At 48.0% G+C, this 18,381-nt stretch overlaps 1 protein-coding gene across 1 annotated transcript; it reads right to left on the reverse strand.

The window, feature by feature from the left end:
- Positions 1–1,566: 1,566 nt before the first annotated feature.
- On the reverse strand, positions 1,567–9,243 carry TUBAL3 (tubulin alpha like 3). The gene is made up of 4 exons (XM_014259701.2): positions 9,205–9,243; positions 5,608–5,851; positions 4,051–4,199; positions 1,567–2,813 (listed from the first exon to the last, which is right to left on the reverse strand). The coding sequence occupies exons 1-4, from the start codon at positions 9,205–9,207 to the stop codon at positions 1,830–1,832; spliced, it is 1,380 nt and encodes a 459-aa protein (XP_014115176.2). The 5' UTR covers positions 9,208–9,243; the 3' UTR covers positions 1,567–1,829.
- Positions 9,244–18,381: the final 9,138 nt, after the last annotated feature.

Genomic DNA, 18,381 nt, shown 5'->3' on the forward strand with positions numbered 1-18,381 from the left:
GGAATTTTTCCAGGGAGACAGGGAGCTCGGACACAGTTTTATAGGAGTCTGGCAGAGCCAAAGCGCTGGAATTCCCATCTCAATTCCAGTTAAATTTCCAGCCCTGGCAGCAGGACGGGGATTGCTTTAGCAGGAACGAGTGGTTTAAGGATTCCTTAGGGAAAAGTATGGAAAAAAGGGGATTTAACCTAAAAGCCAAAGCGTGACAGAGCTCCTTGGCAAAGCTCGCCCTGCAGCTTTTACTGGATGGGTAAAACTCAGGGAAAAATCCAAATAAAACCTGGATTTGAGCAATCTGAAAGTAAAAATAAACAAAAATGAGCTGTGTGGAGGTTGGGAATGGATAAAAGGAATAAGGGAGATCTTCCCGTGTGGAATTCTGAGGTTCGGAGGGGGCCCCTTCATCCACAGTTTAAAGGTTTAAACCTTTCAATTAAAAAAATTAAAAAAATTAAAAGCACTTAATTAAGGGCCTAATTATAATGATTTAACGAAAGGTTCCGTAGAATTGACCACGGGTGCGAAGTCGTTCACTCCGTGCCTTAATTTTATTTAGGAATATAAATATTCCTATTTATTTACCATGAGAAAAACGGGATTGGGAATGGGGGATGGGCTGGGACAGGGATGGGAACATTCCTGCTGGCTGGAATGTTGTGAGAGCAGCTTTGCCATTCCCGAGTAGGGAAAATAAAGGTGAAATCGCTCAATGAGGATTCACCTCTTGTGGGGAGAATTGGGGGTTCCAGCTCCCCCAAAAACTCTGGGATTTTCCCCAAAATCCCTCTCCTCCATCCAAGGGACACCTCCCCTTCCTTGTTCCCGTTCCTGGCTGGATCTGGAATCTCCTCAGGGGACAATCAGGGCTTTGGGGTGACAACTTTGGGGTGGCTCAAGGGACCTGGAACTCTTCAGGGGCCACCTCCAACCTGGTCCTGCCAGCCCTGGACTTTTAGGGCCACCAAAGAGTTTCTGGGATGCTTCCACCTCCCTCTCCCGCGTGCCAGACACAGCTCCCCTCCCCTCTCCCCATTCCTGGCTGGATTTCCCTGTTTTGGGAATATTTCCCAAATCCTCAGCACTGTCCCAGCCGCCAGGATTTGCTCAGGCAACACCTGAGCTTCACCAGGTGAGGAGGAGGGGAGGTGGGCAGGAGGCCAAACCCCACCAAGAAGTGCTCCCCACTACTCCAAAGGGATTCCCTGAATCCAGACATGGAGTTCCCTGAGCAGCATCCAGCTCCAGACAGAAATTCCCACAGGAAATAGGACATTTCCCCCACGGCACTAATTAAGCTTGATGACTCTCTAATCAGCACACCCCGATCAGCATTTGCTCTTCCCCTCAGGACATCTTTGAGCTGGAACCTCCCAAAAAAAAAAACAAACCACCCTGGATGAATCCAAGGAATTCCAAGCCAAAAAAAACACCACACCCCCACCCTCCCCCGTTTTTATTCACATACAAAAAGCCACGGAAGTTTACAGGTGCGTTTCTAATTCCAAAGTGCTTTTACAAGAAAAAGCCAGAGCGAGAGTTTGCCATTCCAGCCAAAGCAGGCGGCTTGCGACATTCCCTGGATTAGGAGCCGGGATCTCCCGGCTAGGCGGGATGTCAGGCCTGACTCACCAGGGAACAGCAGCGGGATAAAGCTCAAGACACCCAGGCCACAGAGCAGCTCTGTGAGCCCAAACTACGCAAGCAGGGGAGGTTTCATACATCAAACGCGGCATCGAGGTCCGGGCCGGTCCTTCGGAACCCTCCAGGCCCTCAGGAATTCGGGACAGAAGTTTGGATTCCAGCCGAGGTCGAGACCAGGCAGCAGTTTGTCAATACTCATCCTCATCGCCCTCCTCCTCCTCTCCGTCCCCCGAGTCCCTTCCGACCTCCTCGTAATCCTTCTCCAGAGCCGCCAGATCCTCCCTGGCCTCGGAGAACTCGCCCTCCTCCATGCCCTCCCCCACGTACCAGTGCACGAAGGCGCGCTTGGCGTACATCAGGTCGAACTTGTGGTCCAGGCGGGCCCAGGCCTCGGCGATGGCCGTGGTGTTGCTCAGCATGCAGACGGCGCGCTGCACCTTGGCCAGGTCGCCGCCCGGCACCACGGTGGGCGGCTGGTAGTTGATGCCCACCTTGAAACCGGTGGGGCACCAATCCACGAACTGGATGGAGCGGCGCGTCTTGATGGCGGCGATGGCGGCGTTGACGTCCTTGGGGACGACGTCGCCGCGGTAGAGCAGGCAGCACGCCATGTACTTGCCGCGGCGAGGGTCGCACTTGACCATCTGGTTGGAGAACTCGAAGCAGGCGTTGGTGATCTCCGGCACGGAGAGCTGCTCGTGGTAGGCCTTCTCGGCCGAGACGATGGGCGCGTAGGTGGTGAGCGGGAAATGGATGCGCGGGTAGGGCACCAGGTTGGTCTGGAACTCGATGAGGTCCACGTTGAGGGCGCCGTTGAAGCGCAGCGAGGCGGTGACCGAGGACACGATCTGCCCGATCAGGCGGTTCAGGTTGGTGTAGGTGGGCCGCTCGATGTCCAGGTTGCGGTGGCAGATGTCATAGATGGCCTCGTTGTCCACCATGAAGGAGCAGTCCGAGTGCTCCAGCGTGGTGTGTGTGGTCAGGATGGAGTTGTAGGGCTCCACCACGGCCGTGGACACCTGCGGGGCCGGGTAGACCGAGAATTCCAGCTTGGATTTCTTGCTGTACTCCACAGAGAGCCGCTCCATGAGGAGCGAGGTGAAGCCGGAGCCGGTGCCTCCTCCGAAGCTGTGGAAGACCAGGAAGCCTTGGAGGCCACTGCACTGGTCAGCCTGCAGCAGAACACTGGATATTTATCCCAAGGACCGGAAAACTATCCCAAGAATATTAGATATTGATCCCTTTCAGGACTGGGATAACTATCCCAAGAATACTGGGATAACCATCCCAATAATGGATATTTATCCCTGTAAGGACTGGGATAATTATCCCAAGAAAACAGATATTTATCCCTTTAAGGACTGGAATATAGTTATTATATCCCAAGAATATTGGATATTTATCCATTTAAGGACTGGAACAACTATCCCAAGAATATTGGATATTGATCCCTGTAAGGACAGGGATAACTATCCCAAGAAGATGGGTATTTATCCATTTAAGGATATCCCAATAATGGATATTTATCCATTTAAGGATTGAAATAACCATCCCAATAATGGATATTTATCCATTTAAGGATATCCCAATAATGGATATTTATCCATTTAAAGATATCCCAATAATGGATATTTATCCATTTAAAGATATCCCAATAATGGATATTTATCCATTTAAGGATATCCCAATAATGGATATTTATCCATTTAAGGATTGAAATAACCATCCCAATAATGGATATTTATCCATTTAAGGACTGGAATAACCATCCCAATAATGGATATTTATCCATTTTAGGATATCCCAATAATGGATATTTATCCATTTAATGACTGGGATAACCATCTCAAGAATATTGGATATTTCTCCCTGTAGGGACTGGGGTCCTTATTATTTTCTTATTCTTATTCTTAATTATCCCAAGAAGATGGATATTTATCCTTTTAAAGACTGGGATAACCATCCCAATAATGGATATTTATCCATTTAAGGGTATCCCAATAATGGATATTTATCCATTTAAAGATATCCCAATAATGGATATTTATCCATTTAATGATATCCCAATAATGGATATTCATCCATTTAAAGACTGGGATAACCATCCCAATAATGGATATTTATCCATTTAAAGACTGGAATAATTACCCCAAGTAATACAGCACAAACTTCTGCTTGGAGCACTCCCCGAGCACCTTAAGCCCAGTTTTAACAACAATCCTCTCCTTTTAGGACGAACACACAAATCCAGGGGTTCTCCCGATCCCCAAATCCCAACAGCAGCAACAACCCTTGGACCTCACCAAAACACAGCTTCTCATTTAAGACTTTTTGTCTTTCAAGACTTCTACCCCAAACTCCCAAACACCCAAAACGGTGTCGTTTGAACCCAAAGGGTTTTCCCCTCACCATTTTCCGGATCCTGCTGAGCACGGTGTCAATGATCTCCTTGCCGATGGTGTAGTGGCCGCGGGCGTAGTTGTTGGCGGCGTCCTCCTTGCCGCTGATGAGCTGCTCCGGGTGGAAGAGCCCGTGGTAGGTCCCGGTCCTGATCTCATCTGCGCCGGGAGGAGAAATCAGGGAGAGCAAAACACCCCAAGGAAGGGTGAAAAATCCATGGAATGGCACGGCACGGTTAGGGAAGGGTTGTGGGAATGACGGGAGGGGGAGGGATAAATTCCCGTAGGTAAGGTCCTACCAGAAGTGCATCTTCACCCTACACCTGTCCTGGAATCCTAAATTAATCTGGTTTAATGAGTTAGGACAGCACAATTCCAGAGGTTTTTGTGGGATTGGTTACCACAGGCAGCTTGGAGAAATCTGGAAGCTTCTCCATCCTCTCCAGCACGGAAATGACAGGGACAAATCCCCTCCAGTGCTGACATTTCCACCTGATCCCGCTCCAGAGGGTTTTTAAATCCACTCCATCCCAACACTGGACACTCCCTCTGGAAAAGGGAAACAGGGAACTTGACACATTCCGTCATCTCCTGGCTCGCTCATCAAGTTCTCCACTTTACACCTCAATGAGGTGTCTGAAAATGAAACAGAACCCAAACAAGAGTCTGTAATCCTTTAATTAGAGCTAATGAGTCACATCCCAGATGGAAAGATAGGAGGAGAAGCCCGGAAGGCAGAAGCAGGTGGTTGGATTTGGAGTCACCTCCAAAAAAAAAAAAATCATTGTTATTTTCTAGGAAGACACCTCAAATTGAAACACCCAGAGATCCCTGAGGGAGCTGGAAGGGAAAGCAGGAATCTTTGGGAATCCATCAGGTTGGAAAAGATCTCGAAGGTCAAGGTAGCCCACCAGGACAGGCAGGTCCCACAAACACCTGGAGATCCCAGAGGGAAAGCAGGAATCTTTGGGAATCCATCAGTTTGGAAAAGATCTCCAAGATCAAGATGGACAACCAGGACAGGCAGGTCCCACAAACACCTGGAGATCCCTGAGGGAGCTGGTTAGGGAATTGTGAATCTTTGTGAGTCCATCAGGTTGGAAAAGATCTCCAAGGTCAAGGTGGCCCACCAGGACAGGCAGGTCCCACAAACACCTGGAGATCCCTGAGGGAAAGCAGAAATCTTGGAATCCATCAGGTTGGAAAAGATCTCCAAGGTCAAGGTGGCCCACCAGGAACACCATGGGATGTGTGGCACCCCTCTCTGTGGGCAGCATCCGAACCAGATGTGCCACATCTGCCCACGGAGGGTGGAATTCAGGCCGGGACCACCACTGCCAGCAAACCTGGATTGTTTTCCACCCGCTGGAGGTGCCAAAAGGAGGGAACAACTCAACAACAACCCCGCATTTGGCCACTCCAGGTCCCTTTGGAAGTGTGAATTCTGCCTGCTTTCGATGGCTGGGGACGTTTAACCACAGCAGAGGAGCGGGAGCAACGGGATCCCATGGAAAACGGGTCGGGAATTAGGGATAAAGACGGCTCAGGGGCAAAATCTAGGTTTTACCAATGACAGTGGGCTCCAGGTCTATGAACACCGCCCGGGGCACGTGTTTGCCAGATGCTGTCTCACAGAAGAAGGTCTCGAAGGAGGAATCCACCTGCTCGGAGTTGGGATCCATGGATTTCACCTGCTTGGAGCCAGGAATGGTCCCGTCGGCCTGGATGCCGTGCTCCAGGCAGTAGAGCTCCCAGCAGGCATTGCCCATCTGCACTCCGGCCTGCCCGATGTGGATGGAAATGCACTCCCTCTGGAAAAGGGAAACAGGGAATTTTACACATCTGGAGGCTGGGATTCCAGCTGGAAATGCACTCCCTCTGGAAAAGGGGAACAGGGAATTTTACACATCTGGGGGCTGGGATTCCACCTGGAAATGCATTCCCTCTGGAAAAGGGAAATGGGATTTTACACGATTGGAATTCCAGCTGGAAATGCACTCCCTCTGGAAAAGGGGAACAGGGAATTTTACACATCCTGGGGATTGGGATTCCAGCTGGAAATGCACTCCCTCTGGAAAAGGGGAACAGGGAACTTGACACATCCTGTGGATCAGGATCAGGAGCTCCAGCCCCCATGGTTCTCCCTGGAGCCATCCTGGGGATGATGAGGGAAACAGGCGGCATCCGCCCATTGTGGGAGCTGGAGCTGGGATCAACCTGGGATCAACCCGGGATCTGCTGTGCTGGACACAGCATTCCTGGGAAAGGCTCTCCCAGGGCAGGGAAGGAGGAAGGAAGGAGCTGCTGGCTCCACGCTGGGGCAGCTCCAATCCCAACAAGACATCCCAGCAGCTCCAGGCTCTTGATCCCGGAAAAAAAAAGCTCAGGGAGAAGCCAAGCTTGGAAAACCTGAGCCAAGCTGGAGTCCCAGCAGGAAAGAGGCCAGAGAAAACAGGGATCGCCCCGCAGCAGAGCAAGGCCGGGCTGAGTCCCGGGAGCGGCTCCGAGCCCGGATTTATCTAGGTCATCTCCAGCAGCCTGGGATTCCAGGGAAGCTCCGCAGGGACCGGCGTCTCCTGGAGGTTCCTGGGGCATTTTTGCTGGTGGCACTTCCCTGGGGAATTGGCACCTGCTGCTTCCACCACGCCAAGATCAAAGCCAGGGCAGAGCCTCCTGGCCCGGATCCCGAGCCCAGAATCCCAATTACTGCCGTGCCTGGCACAGGGCAGAGCTTCTTCCCAAGGGATCCCTGGGAAAGGGAGCTGATCCCACCTGGAAAGGACAAGCGGTGCAGCTGATCCCATAATTTGGGACATCCATGGGAAGCTGGGCTCAGGTCCCACCTCACCAAGCTGGGTCTCCACAGATAAGCCCGGCTTAGAGAGGGGTGGTGGGAACAGCGGATCCCAAATCTCCAGGGAAGCCCAGGAGCACCCGAAGTGCCCAGGAGTCTCCAGAAGATTCCAGCTGGACATTCCGAGGCGCTCGTGGCAGGGAAATGATCCCATGAAACTTCTCCATCTCCTTCCCTGAGCATGGATGGGCCGATTTTCCCGTCCCTCAAGCAGCTCCAGAGGCCACCAGGACGGGATCGTTCCTGGGACACCGGGACACCAACCCAGCGCTGCCGAAACAGCCCCAAATCCTGGCGGGGCCAAGCCCCAGCTCTGCAGGGTGGGGAGGCTGCTGGGAACAGGGATTGTCGGGATCGGGAGCCGCTGGGATCAGGGATTGTCGGGATCAGGAGCCGCTGGGATCAGGGATTGTCGGGATCGGGAGCCACTGGGATCAGGGATTGTCGGGATCGGGAGCTGCTGGGATCAGGGATTCTCAGGATCAGGGGATTGGCAGGATAAGAAGTTGCTGGGATCAGGGATTGTTGGGATCAAGGACTGTCAGGATAAGGAGCTGCTGGGATCCCATTCCTGCTGGGATCAGGGATTGTCAGGATGAAGGACCATTGGGATCCCCTCCTGCCAGGATCAGGGATTGCTGGGATCAGGGATGGCCGGGATCCCTCCTGCTGGGATCGGGGATGGCCGGGATCCCCTCCTGCTGAGACCGGCGATGGCCGGGATCCCCTCCTGCTGGGATCAGGGACTGTCGGAATCCCATTCCTGCTGGGATCAGGGACTGTTGGGATCCCCTCCTGCTGGGATCAGGGACTGTCAGAATCCCATTCCTGCTGCGATCAGGGATTACTGGAGTCAGGGATCACCAGGATTAGGGATTACCAGGATTCCCTCCTGCTGGGATCAGGGATTACCGGGATCAGGGATCACCGGGGTCAGGGATCACCGGGATCCGCTCCCTGTGGCCCAGCTGCCGAGTCGCTATGCGGGCAATGCCAGCCCAGCCCTCTCCACAGCGTGGTTCCAATCATTCCCCATCCCGGCTCCCCGAGCTTCCCAGCGCTTCCCGGGACAGCTGCTCCGCTCCCAAATCCCTGCTGCCAGCACCTGCTGCACCGGGAGCGCTGGAATTCGCTGGAACCTCACTCAGGGAGCGAGAACAAAGGCAAACAAAAATGAAATGTAAAAACCAGGAGCTGCTGGAAGGGAAAAATCGCAGCGGTTTATCGGAGGTTTTCCCCTCCTCTAAAATATTCCAGAGGTTTTGGGGTTTTTTTTTGGGATCTTCCCAATATTTGCATCCAGCCAAAGTGCCTTTTCCAGACTCTGGCTATAGGCAGCCTATTGTTGTCCAGCTGATTTTTCCCACTGGGAAATATCCCACCACGTAAATATTTAACACTTTTCTAGCCAGGCCAGACCAGAAATCCGCAGATTAAAGGGAAAAGTTCAAAGCCAAATCCCTGGGAGCCGCTTTGAAGTTTTCTCCCATTTGCAACCGGATTTTTCCAAGTTGCTCCTTTGCATCCACCAAAAAAAAAAAAAAAAAGTACCAGTTGGGATCCTCTTTCCCAAAAAGTTTGAGAAATAATCAGGATTCCAGATTTTTTTTTTTTTTTTTTTTTTTAAATTCAGTTTTCCAGCTGCAAACATTCCGGAGCAGGGAATTCCATGGAAAAAAAAAAAACTCCATGGGAAAGGGGGATTTTTTTTATCCATTTAATTTCTAAACCCAAGGGTTTAGAGCAGACAAAGGCAACATGGCAGCTCATTCCTATGGAAAAAAAAAATTACATCCCTAAAGGTTGTGCTCGTTGCAGCACATCGGGAAGGTGAAAATTTGGGGGAAATGGATCAAAAAATTCAATTGTTATCCATAATTTATGAATTGGGAGTTGAGGAAAAATATGCTGATCCTACACACACACACACAGAAAAAAAAAAAAAAAAAGTTTAAAAAAAATTAAAATCCCAACTTTTCAACAACTTTCCAAGTCTCCAGACCCCACCTCAGGAGCCTCAAACTCTGCAGGGAAAAGCCCCAAGAGGCCACTCCAAGAATTCCAAGCACATCCCTCATTTTTCCCTTATAAGGAGCAAACCCCGAATCAATAACCCAGAAGGTAACGAGCGATTCCAACCGAGCCGCTGGAAATTCAAATCCCCGGGAGGAAAAGAGGGAGGAAAAGAGGGAATTTTGAGCTCTGAAAATTTGGGAGAGGGGGGGAAAAAATTAAAATAAAAATAAAATTTAAAAAAAATAAAAATAATAATAAAAAAAGTGGGAAATATTGGAAATTTAACGCTCTTACCATGGTGAGGCTGAGTAAGATCTGAGCAAAGCAGCTGCTGCCTCTGCCTCTCCCTGCAACTTTATAGCCCAGGAAATCCTGACTCCACCTGAATTTAAAGTTTCTCCAAGCTTAAAGGAGCAGAGCTCCTTTTCCTTCCATCCCAGAAAAAAAAAAAATCGGGATCTAATCCCGCCCAGTTTGCAGGATTTCCCTGATTAAAGGCGGCGTAATGGGAGGTTTTTTTTATTTTTTTTAAATTATTTTAAAGCGGGATAAAAGTTGATTTTTTTTAAGTGTGGGGTTGGTTAAAAAGAATTAAAAGAAAGAAGGAAAAGCTGGAAAAGTTTGGTGTGTTCCCACATAATTCACTTTATCCAGTGGGAATAATCCGCCTTTATCACTTTTCATGGTACTGCAGCTGATATTCTTAATTTTGTTCATTTTTAGACAAAATCCTGTGATTTTTGGTCTTTCTTTCCCCCACCATTTTATCCATGATTTCATGGGAATCTGCTGGGATTTGCACCTCTGGGATGCTCAGTTGGAGGCTCAGCCCCTCTGGATTCCTTAAGGATTCATTTTTTCCCTCCTGCTGAGGATTGGGAAGCAATTTTGACCCCGTTCCCGTGGGATTTTCCAGGCTTTTTTTCCTAATTCCCTTCTTTCCCTCTTCATCTCCCATTAAAAATTCCCAAATTTTCTTTGATTGGTCCACAATCCCAGCAGGTTCTCCAGGACTGGGGGAGACAAGGATATCCCAAATGGGATTGGGAGAAGGAATTTTTCCCTCTGTTCAGCATTTTTGGGATCTTCTTTTCTTCCTGGGTCCGGTTTGGGCTTCCCAGTATAAAACTCACACCGGTAAACCGGAGCAAATCCAGGGATTTGGTTGGATTTGGAGCAGGGAATGTGGGAGGATGGGATTTGATCCTTGAGAAGAGGAATTCGGAGAGAGTTTGGAGGAGGAATGTGAAGATTTGGGGAATTTTTATCCTTGGATGTATCCCAAATCTTTCCTGATTTCAGTGGTTTATTCACTAAATCACCTTTTGGGCAACACCAAATCCAGAATTTTGGGGTTTTTTTTCCATGGGAAATGAGAAGGAAAAGAGGGAATTGCTGGAGCTGGAGGTGGCAAAGAGCACCTGCCTGGGATTTCAACTTTCCTGGATAAAATGAGGAATTTCAGTGCTTTCATCACTAAATAATGTCTTTTTGGGCAACCCCAAACCCAAAATTTTGGGGTTTTTTGGGGGGGAAATGGGAAGGAAAAGAGGGAATTGCTGGAACTGGTGGTGGCAGAGAGAAACTTCCTGGGATTTCAGCTCCAGGCTGGATTTAGAACAGAATCAAGCCGAGACCACCCCCTCCCCAGAGGACTTTTTATAGCCAGAGCTCACAGCTGCTGCCTCCTTCCCACTCCTCCATCCCAAATATCCCAAATCCCTCCTCCCTCTTCCCACAGAGGTGGATTTTGGGCAGGCCCAGACTCACCAGGAGCTGAGGAACTCAGGAGGTGCTGCTTGGCCACTTCAATTTGCTTCAAAATCAAAAGATTTCGGCCCTGGGAAGATGAAAATATTTAATTTAACGGTCATTTTTTGGGAATTTTGTTTGGTTTGGAGGAAAAAATTGAAGGAGGAAAAAATTCCAGGGATTTTTCCCTGTGTTGGCCTGGTTGGTTGAGCTGAAAAATTGGGATTTAGGCACTTCCAAACTCTCTAATTCCAGATTTAATTGTTCACCTGTTAAAATCTGCTCAGATTCATGGGTGAATTTCCCTAAAATCACTTTTCAACCTCTCATTATTCCCAATTTTTTTTTTTTTTGGTGGAAATTCTGGGAATTTTCCACACCCTCTCTTCCCCCCACCAAGGCATTTGTTGGTTTTTCAAGTGAATTCTGTGCCAGAACAATCCCAGGGATCTTCCACCTCTACTTCGGCCTGATCCCGTTTTTCCATCTCCATTTCCCAAGGGAAATCCACTTTTTGATCCAACCAATCCTTTGGAAATTCACTTCTTTTGCTGATTTTTTTGCTGATTTTTTCCCCCAATATTTTGCTGGGTTTTGATGATTTTTGGCTGATTTCTTTCTGATTTTGATGATTTTTTTTGCTGATTTTTGCACTGTTTCTTTGCCAATTTTTTGCTAATTTTTGCTGGTTTTGCTGATTTTTTGCGGATTTTTTTCCAATATTTTGCTGGGTTTGTCTGATTTTTTTTACTGATTTTTGCACTGTTTTTTTGCCAATTTTTTGCTGATTTTTGCTGATTTTGACTTTTTTTGCTGATTTTTTCCCAATATTTTTCTGGGTTTTGCTGGGGTTTTTTCTGATTTGTTTTTGCTGATTTTTTGTTGATTTTTTCCAATATTTGCTGAATTTTTTTACTGATATTTTTCTGATTTTTTCCAATATTTTGCTGGGTTTTGCTGATTTTTCTGAATTTTTTTGCTGATTTTTGCACTTGTTTTTTGACAATTTTTTTGCTGATTTTTGCTGATGTTTACAGATTTTTTTTTTTTCTGATTTTTGCACTGATTTCCTCCCAGTATTTTGCTGGGTTATGTTGATTTTTTTTTTTGCCAATAATTCTGCTGATTTTTTGCTTTTTCTGCTGAATTTTGCATCAATTTTTTTTGCTGATATTTTGTTGATTTTTCCTCATTTTTTGTGATTTTTGGCTGATATTTTTATGAATTTTTGTTGATTTTTGCACTGCTTTTTTTGCCAATTTTTTGCTCATTTTTGTTGATGTTTGCTGATTTTTTTTCTCATTTTTGTACTGATTTTTCCCCAATATTTTGCCAGCTTTTGATGATTTTTGGCCAATTTTTTCCCAATATTTTGCTGATTTTTTTGCTGATACTTTGCTGATTTTGACCAAATGTTTGCTGTTTTCTTTGCCAATTTTTTGCTGATTTTTCCTGATTTGTGCACATGTTGGGGTTTTTAAAATGGGTTTCAAGAAGAATTTCATGTCTTTCAAAGAATTTCATCCAAATGCTGCCCAGAAGTTGAGCTGATGAACCTGATCAAGTATAAAAGGCTGTTCCAGGGGCATCACAGCTGTTAAAAATAGATTTTTTTTTTGCCAAATCTGTCTGATCCAAATTCAGATTCGCATTCCAGAGGAGATATTCCCACTTTATAAGCAGGGAAAAATCACCCCTTGTTATAGGGATGCTTGGAGCTGTCACCCCATGAGGGGACAAACCCCATCCCCTCCTCATCCCTTCACAGGGAAAAAGCTGAAATGGAGGAAAATCCAAACCTCAGCCAAGTGGGATGGATTTTCCAGATAATTCCCTCACCTGAGAGTATCCAAAACTTCACCCGGAGTCTTGCTGGAAGCACCACTTGATCCTGCTGTGGGATGGGAGGAACTGATGGCTTTTCCAGGCAGGATTTGGGAATTTGCTGCTCCGTCTGGGCTAAGCAGCTCCTTTTTCCCAGCTCTGTCAAATAGAGAGACGACCGAGGTAAATTTTTGGGATTTGAGCTGATTTCTAAAGTGTAATTTTTCCTTTTCTTTTTTTTTTTTTTTTTAGGAAGGAGCTGTTTCTCCTCCAAAATTTTGCTGATTTTTCTGCCTCTTTCGGACTGGGAGAAGCTGTTGATCCCCTTCTCAGGATGAACCTTTTCCTAAAATCCAGCCTGACCTCCCCGACACAGCTCCAGCCGTTCCCTCCCAGCGATCCCAGATGGAAGTGGAAATTTCAACAAGACCAAGGTTCTACTCTTTGACCACACCATGGAATGTTCCATGCTGGGATAGAGGGGCTGGAAAGTTGGGAAAGGCCCTGGGAATTCTGGTGACAGCAGCTGGACATCCCCAGGTGTGGGCAGGAGGCCACCGGGAATCTTGGGGTCACTTCTGAGCTCCTCAGCTCGGGAAGGACCTTGAGGGGCTGGGGAATCCAGGGAATGGAGCTGGGAAGGGGCTGGAGAAGAAGGAAAAGCTGAGGGAGCTGGGAAAAGGCTGAGCCTGGAGAAGAGGGGGATCAGGGGGAATTTCTGGCTCTGCACAACTCCCTGCCAGGAGGGGACAGCCAGGGGTTCAGGCTCTGCTCCCAGGCAACAGGAACAGGAGGAGAGGGATACCTCTGGGTGGATACCGAGAAAATTCCTTCATGGAAAAGGTGGTTAAACATTGGAAGGGGCTGCTGAGGGCAGTGTTCTCACCATCCCTGATGATGTTTAAGGAAGATCTGGACGTGGCACTCAGTGACAAAGGTCACTGAGACAAAGGTCACAAAGGCTCGGCCACAGCTTGGACTCGATGGTCTCCAAGGTCTCTTCCAGCCTCAAGAATTCCCTGGAATATCAAGATGCTGAGGGTGATGCCCTCCCTGTGCCTCAGTTTCCCCAGGGCCGGCGCGTTCCCACAGCGCGCTCCGCCAGGGGGCGCTGCGCCCGCCGCGTCCCTCACAGCCCGCGCCGCCCTCTGGCCACGCCCCCGCGGCTCCTGATTCGCCACCGCCGCCACCGCCGCCATTTTCAAACCGCCGCCGCTGCCGCCATTTCTCCCCGGGCTGAGGCGCCGCTGCCGCCGCTTCCACTTCCAGCCCCGGTCCCCATCCTCATGGAGGCAGAGCCCCTGGGCCAGAAACCCCCTGGGCGGCGACGGGGCAGGGCGAGCGGTTCGCCCCCGGCGAGCGGCACCCCCGGTGTGGCCGCCTCCTGCAGCCGGTAGGAGTCGCGATCCCCCCGCGTTCCCCTCGTGAGGGGCTGAGGGTGACCCGCGGGGCTTGTGTGTCCTCAGAGGAGATCCCGCCGCTCTCCTGTGTGAGGGAGGGTCCCTTTCGCTTCCTTAGTGCCTCGTGAAGGGAACCCCCGGCCGGCTGTGAGGGGGTTTTCCAGGGAAATTCTTTCCGTTTCTATCTCCTCAAGGGAATTCCTCTCCTTCGGGCTGTGGGAGAATCCTTTGCCTTTCTGCCTCATGAGACGGACGCTGCTTTCTTCAGGCTGTAAAAGCTTTCCCCGCCTGTCCTCTGATGAGGAGGGGTTTTGTAGCTGCTCCTTTCACGGAACTTTAAAGGGTTGGAATGATCCTTTAGGATCATCCAGTGCCATGGGCAGTGACACTTCCCACTGTCCCCGGCTGCCGCAGCCTGGTCTTGGACACTTCCAGGGATCCCAGGAGCAGCCACGGCTCCTCTGGGCACCCTGTGCCAGGCTCTGGATCACCTCCCTCTCCTGGGCATAAAATCCACCTCAGCACCAGTTCCACCTTTATTCTGATTTTTTTAAACCCCTGTGTGAGATGTCTGTTACTGTTACTCTGAAATATGGAACTTGGGAGATTTTTCTCAAGGTAACACCCTGAAAGAAGCTTATGAAGTAATTTACCCTGAAGTTCAGTTCCTTTTATTTGTGTTGACCCCAAAACGTTACCCAAAATGTTTAGGATTTAAACAGATTTTACAGATCAGCAGAGGTTTGGGTTTTCTGTTGCCCTCAAGGTTAGGAAATGACTTTTCCAAGCGTGTAGGTGATGTGGAAACCTCTTCTATCTGACAAAAGTGGCTTTAGTTACCTCAGCACAGGGAGTTTCTACCTGCAAATGCTGTGTTTGGACAGAAATTTATTCCTGGATAGGATCGGGGATCAAATTTTGCAACCCAGCTTGGCTTGGAGGGGCGAGAGATGCTCCTGCTTTTCCTCCAGCTTCATTTTTCCATGGAAATGAGGGCGAGGAAGATGAGTGGAGCAGCCACATGTTTTGAAACCTGGAAAAATTCCCCAGGGGCTGAAGTGGATGTTCTTAATTAGGCGATAAAAGCAAAGTAAACATTGATGAGCTTGGGGTTTTGCAAGCATTGAGTTCTGGGGAGGCTGAAGGGTTTAACAGGCTTTGAAAAAGAAATGTTTTCATAGCCATGTGCTCTTGAAAAATCAAACTGGAGCTCCCTAATTAGCACACCTTGAAATGCAGAGCCTAATTGAAGGCTTTGGTGGTTTGGGATGGTGGAGCATTCCTGGGTGAGGCTCATTTGTGTGGGAGAGGCCAAGGAAATTGGGATAAAACAAGACAGGAATTAATGCAGATACAGCTGGACACTCAGGGCTGCCAGCTCAGCTCTGGTGATGCAGAGCAGCTCAAGATGCTGCCGCTTGAGGCTTGTTTGGAATAATGAAAAATGTAACTGGGAGATCTCCAGCCCTATTTCAAATTTAGGTCAGCTTGGCATCGGCTGGGTGAGCTCTAAAAACCTCCAAGGACAGGGATTTTCTTACCTCTCACTGCTTGGTCCCACACACTGGGGGAGAATTTTCCTTGTATTCCCTGGAAATTTTCCATGCTGCAGCTTGTGCATGTGGAAGGGTCTGTTTCAGGTTTTATCTCCTTTTTAGATCGTGTAGACAGCACTTGAATCCCTTTTTTTTTTACCTTTCCCTGAAAAATCTCATTTTTTCACCTTTCCCTGAAGAATCCCTTTTTTATCATCTCTGAACCCTTTTTTACCTGTCCCAGGGTGAGCCCCCTGCTCTCAGTCCCTTTATTAATCCTGGGCATCTTTTTGCTCCGGTTGCTGTTCCTTGTACTGGGAAACCCAGAGCTGTTCCCAGTATCCAGATGGGATCTCCCAAATCCCAACTGGCATCATTTGAGCTGTTTGCTTCCCCAACTAATAACAGAATTTAAATTCTTTAATCCTTGCAGCTGTTGGGGCAGTGTCAAACTAGGACAGAGTGACAGAGGGGTTGTTTGTTTGTTTGAATTTTAAAAAATACAAAAATCTGGAAGCAGTTGGATTTTAAACTTCAGCCAAATGTGCAAAATCTGTGTTTTATGTTCAAGGGTCTGATTAAGCAAAGGCCTCCACTCCCTGCTAAACCATAAATATATTCAATAAATGCACAGTAAGTGACCTCAGTCCCTGCTCCTTTGCCTCAACCCCAAGTGTATGTGCCACATCCGTGAAGGAGTTTTTATCTCCTGACCCTGGATTTGGGCAGCCTGAGGTTGTTGAAATCTCAGTCCAGGCACAACCAGAGCTCGGGGAGCCTCTGGATTCCCTAAATCCACCCAGCAGTGTTGGAGGGCGAGGTAATTCCCCTTATTAGCCTCAAATTCTCGGGGCTGCAGCATTCCCCAGCGCTCTGGAATCTGCTGTTTCAGTGGGGTATTTTTAAAGCATCAAATTGCACTCCTGTGGTGCTGCTGGAGGATTCCTGGTGCTCCCAAAAGAGAGGGAGGCGGGGAAGGCACTGGGAATTTGTAGCAGCCTCTTGTTTGTGGTGTCTAAAAAGGGAGGAGACGGTGCTGGAGACGGTGACTTCACCCAGTTATGGACAGGGAATGTTTGAGCCGAGGGTGCTTTTCACATCTTCTCATTTTCTATTTATCTTTTTTTATTCATTTTTCCCCCCTGGCTATGCACCTGCTCTTGCATCAGGTTTAAAAGTGCGAGATAATTGCAGAGGAAGCTGCAGGGTGTGCCCAGAGAAGGAAAAATAAAAAATTATTTTCCCAAGGAGTTATTCCCTCTTTTTCCAGAATTTTCCCTGGAATCTAGCAGCGCGACAAGTGGCTGAGTGTTCTTCTCTCAATCTTTCCCCCACCCTCAACTCTAGCTGCAAGGAGATAACAAAAAAAAATGACAAAAGCTTTTATCTGGGACAGATAAAACACCATTTATCTTGAGATTTATTTGTTTGCTCTCTAATCTTGCTCCCAACTTCCCAGTTTCTCTAATCTGGAGGTGAATCCAGGTGAAGCTTTCTGAAGGAACCCATGGAAATAAAGCTGAGTCCTCTCTCCTGCCCCAGCCACTTTTTTCCTGGAGAGTTCATTTTTCCTGGAGAATGGCTCTGGAGCAGCTCCTTCCAGCTGGGAGAAGCCTGGAGCTTGGAAAGTTGATTTTTATCTCTCTCCAGAGCCAGCAGTTCTTTTTAACACCCAGAAACATCAACTCCAAGGAGATTAATCCCAATTAATTGGTTGATTTTGGATGAAAAGCGTTTTTATGAAGGTCACAAGAGGATGGAAGGTGGAAAAGATGCTCAGGGCTGAGAGAGCCAGGCCAGGCAGCTCCTTCTGGGGTAACCCCGAGGCTGCCAAAGGAGCAGGAGAAGAACTCAGAGCTTTGGGTTGGTTTTTTTTTCCCAAATTCTCACCCTTGAGCTGCTGCCCGAGGTGGGGTCCCCAAACCCTTCAGCCTCACTGGGGAGTTGCTTTGCTTTTTTAAAAAAGTCAGATTTATCCTTCCACCTTTCCCTGTGGCTGTGGCATTGCTGGATTCACTTTGCAGGCACCAAGAAGGGAGAAAAGCAGAATTTTTTGGTGTCAACTCATGAGGTTTAACGTGAAACAAAACCCACCCATTCCATGCAGGAATTTTGTCAGGGACAATTTTATTTCTGGAGCAGCAGCAAGGAATTTGTTGTTCACTCGTGGGGCTTTAATGAGGCATCTCAAGAGTCAGAGTCCTTCCTGGATTATAAATTACAAAAAAGCTTTTAAAAATCATCCCTGATCACCTGCACAAGCTGCAATAAATTCAATTTATTTTGATTTATTCCCTTGCCACATTTATCCCATTAAAAGCTGTTGTTTATTGGCCACTGACCCAACACCACTGCCAGGGCCAAGTGCTGTTGATGCTGATGCTTTTCTTGCCTTTCTTCTCCTTAATTATGGCTTTTCTTAATTATGGCCAGGAATGTTTGTTTGCTCTTGATCTTGGCTGTGATTAAAGCTCTTTTCCAGCAGATTTTCCAGGGTTGCTGAGAGCCTCACCACCAGTACAAACAACCCCTTTTCCTTGCCATTATCACATCAAAGTTCACCCAAACTCCAAACTTTTCCTCTCCTGAAGAAGGTGGCGATTAAAATGCGGCAGCTTAGAATAATTGGAAGCTTCAAACTTGCAGAAAATGTCCAAAGTTTCCAATTCTCTGTGGTTTTTTGGGGGTTTTTTTCCCCAAAAAGCACTTGTGGAGTGTGAGGAACCAACAATCACTGCAAGCAGTTGTCCTTCCAGAGGCTCCAACCAATTCCCAGGAGACCAAAGTATCCCAAATTATGAATCCATATTTTAGCCTGAAATTATTGGAAAATACTATTGATACTTTGGGAATCAAAAATTTATTAAAAAAAAAAAAAAGTTAAAATAAGAGTTTTTAAGTGTTTAAACCCCACTTGTGTCCTTTGTTCCTTCTTGGCACAAGAATTCCACAATATTCCA

This window comes from Pseudopodoces humilis, chromosome 5 (assembly GCF_049639895.1).
Source record: "Pseudopodoces humilis isolate 2021_Gansu_Grassland_sample_001 chromosome 5, ASM4963989v1, whole genome shotgun sequence".
Taxonomy (NCBI): domain Eukaryota; kingdom Metazoa; phylum Chordata; class Aves; order Passeriformes; family Paridae; genus Pseudopodoces; species Pseudopodoces humilis.

What these genes read in the sequence shown, in the direction of transcription:
- TUBAL3 (XM_014259701.2), bottom strand. An exon ending in CCTGGAGCCCACTGTCATTG is followed by an intron (nt 4,200 to 5,607) that starts GTAAAACCTAGA and finishes CTCCCGGCGCAG; the next exon opens with ATGAGATCAGGACCGGGACC. An exon ending in TCAGCAGGATCCGGAAAATG is followed by an intron (nt 2,814 to 4,050) that starts GTGAGGGGAAAA and finishes GTTCTGCTGCAG; the next exon opens with GCTGACCAGTGCAGTGGCCT.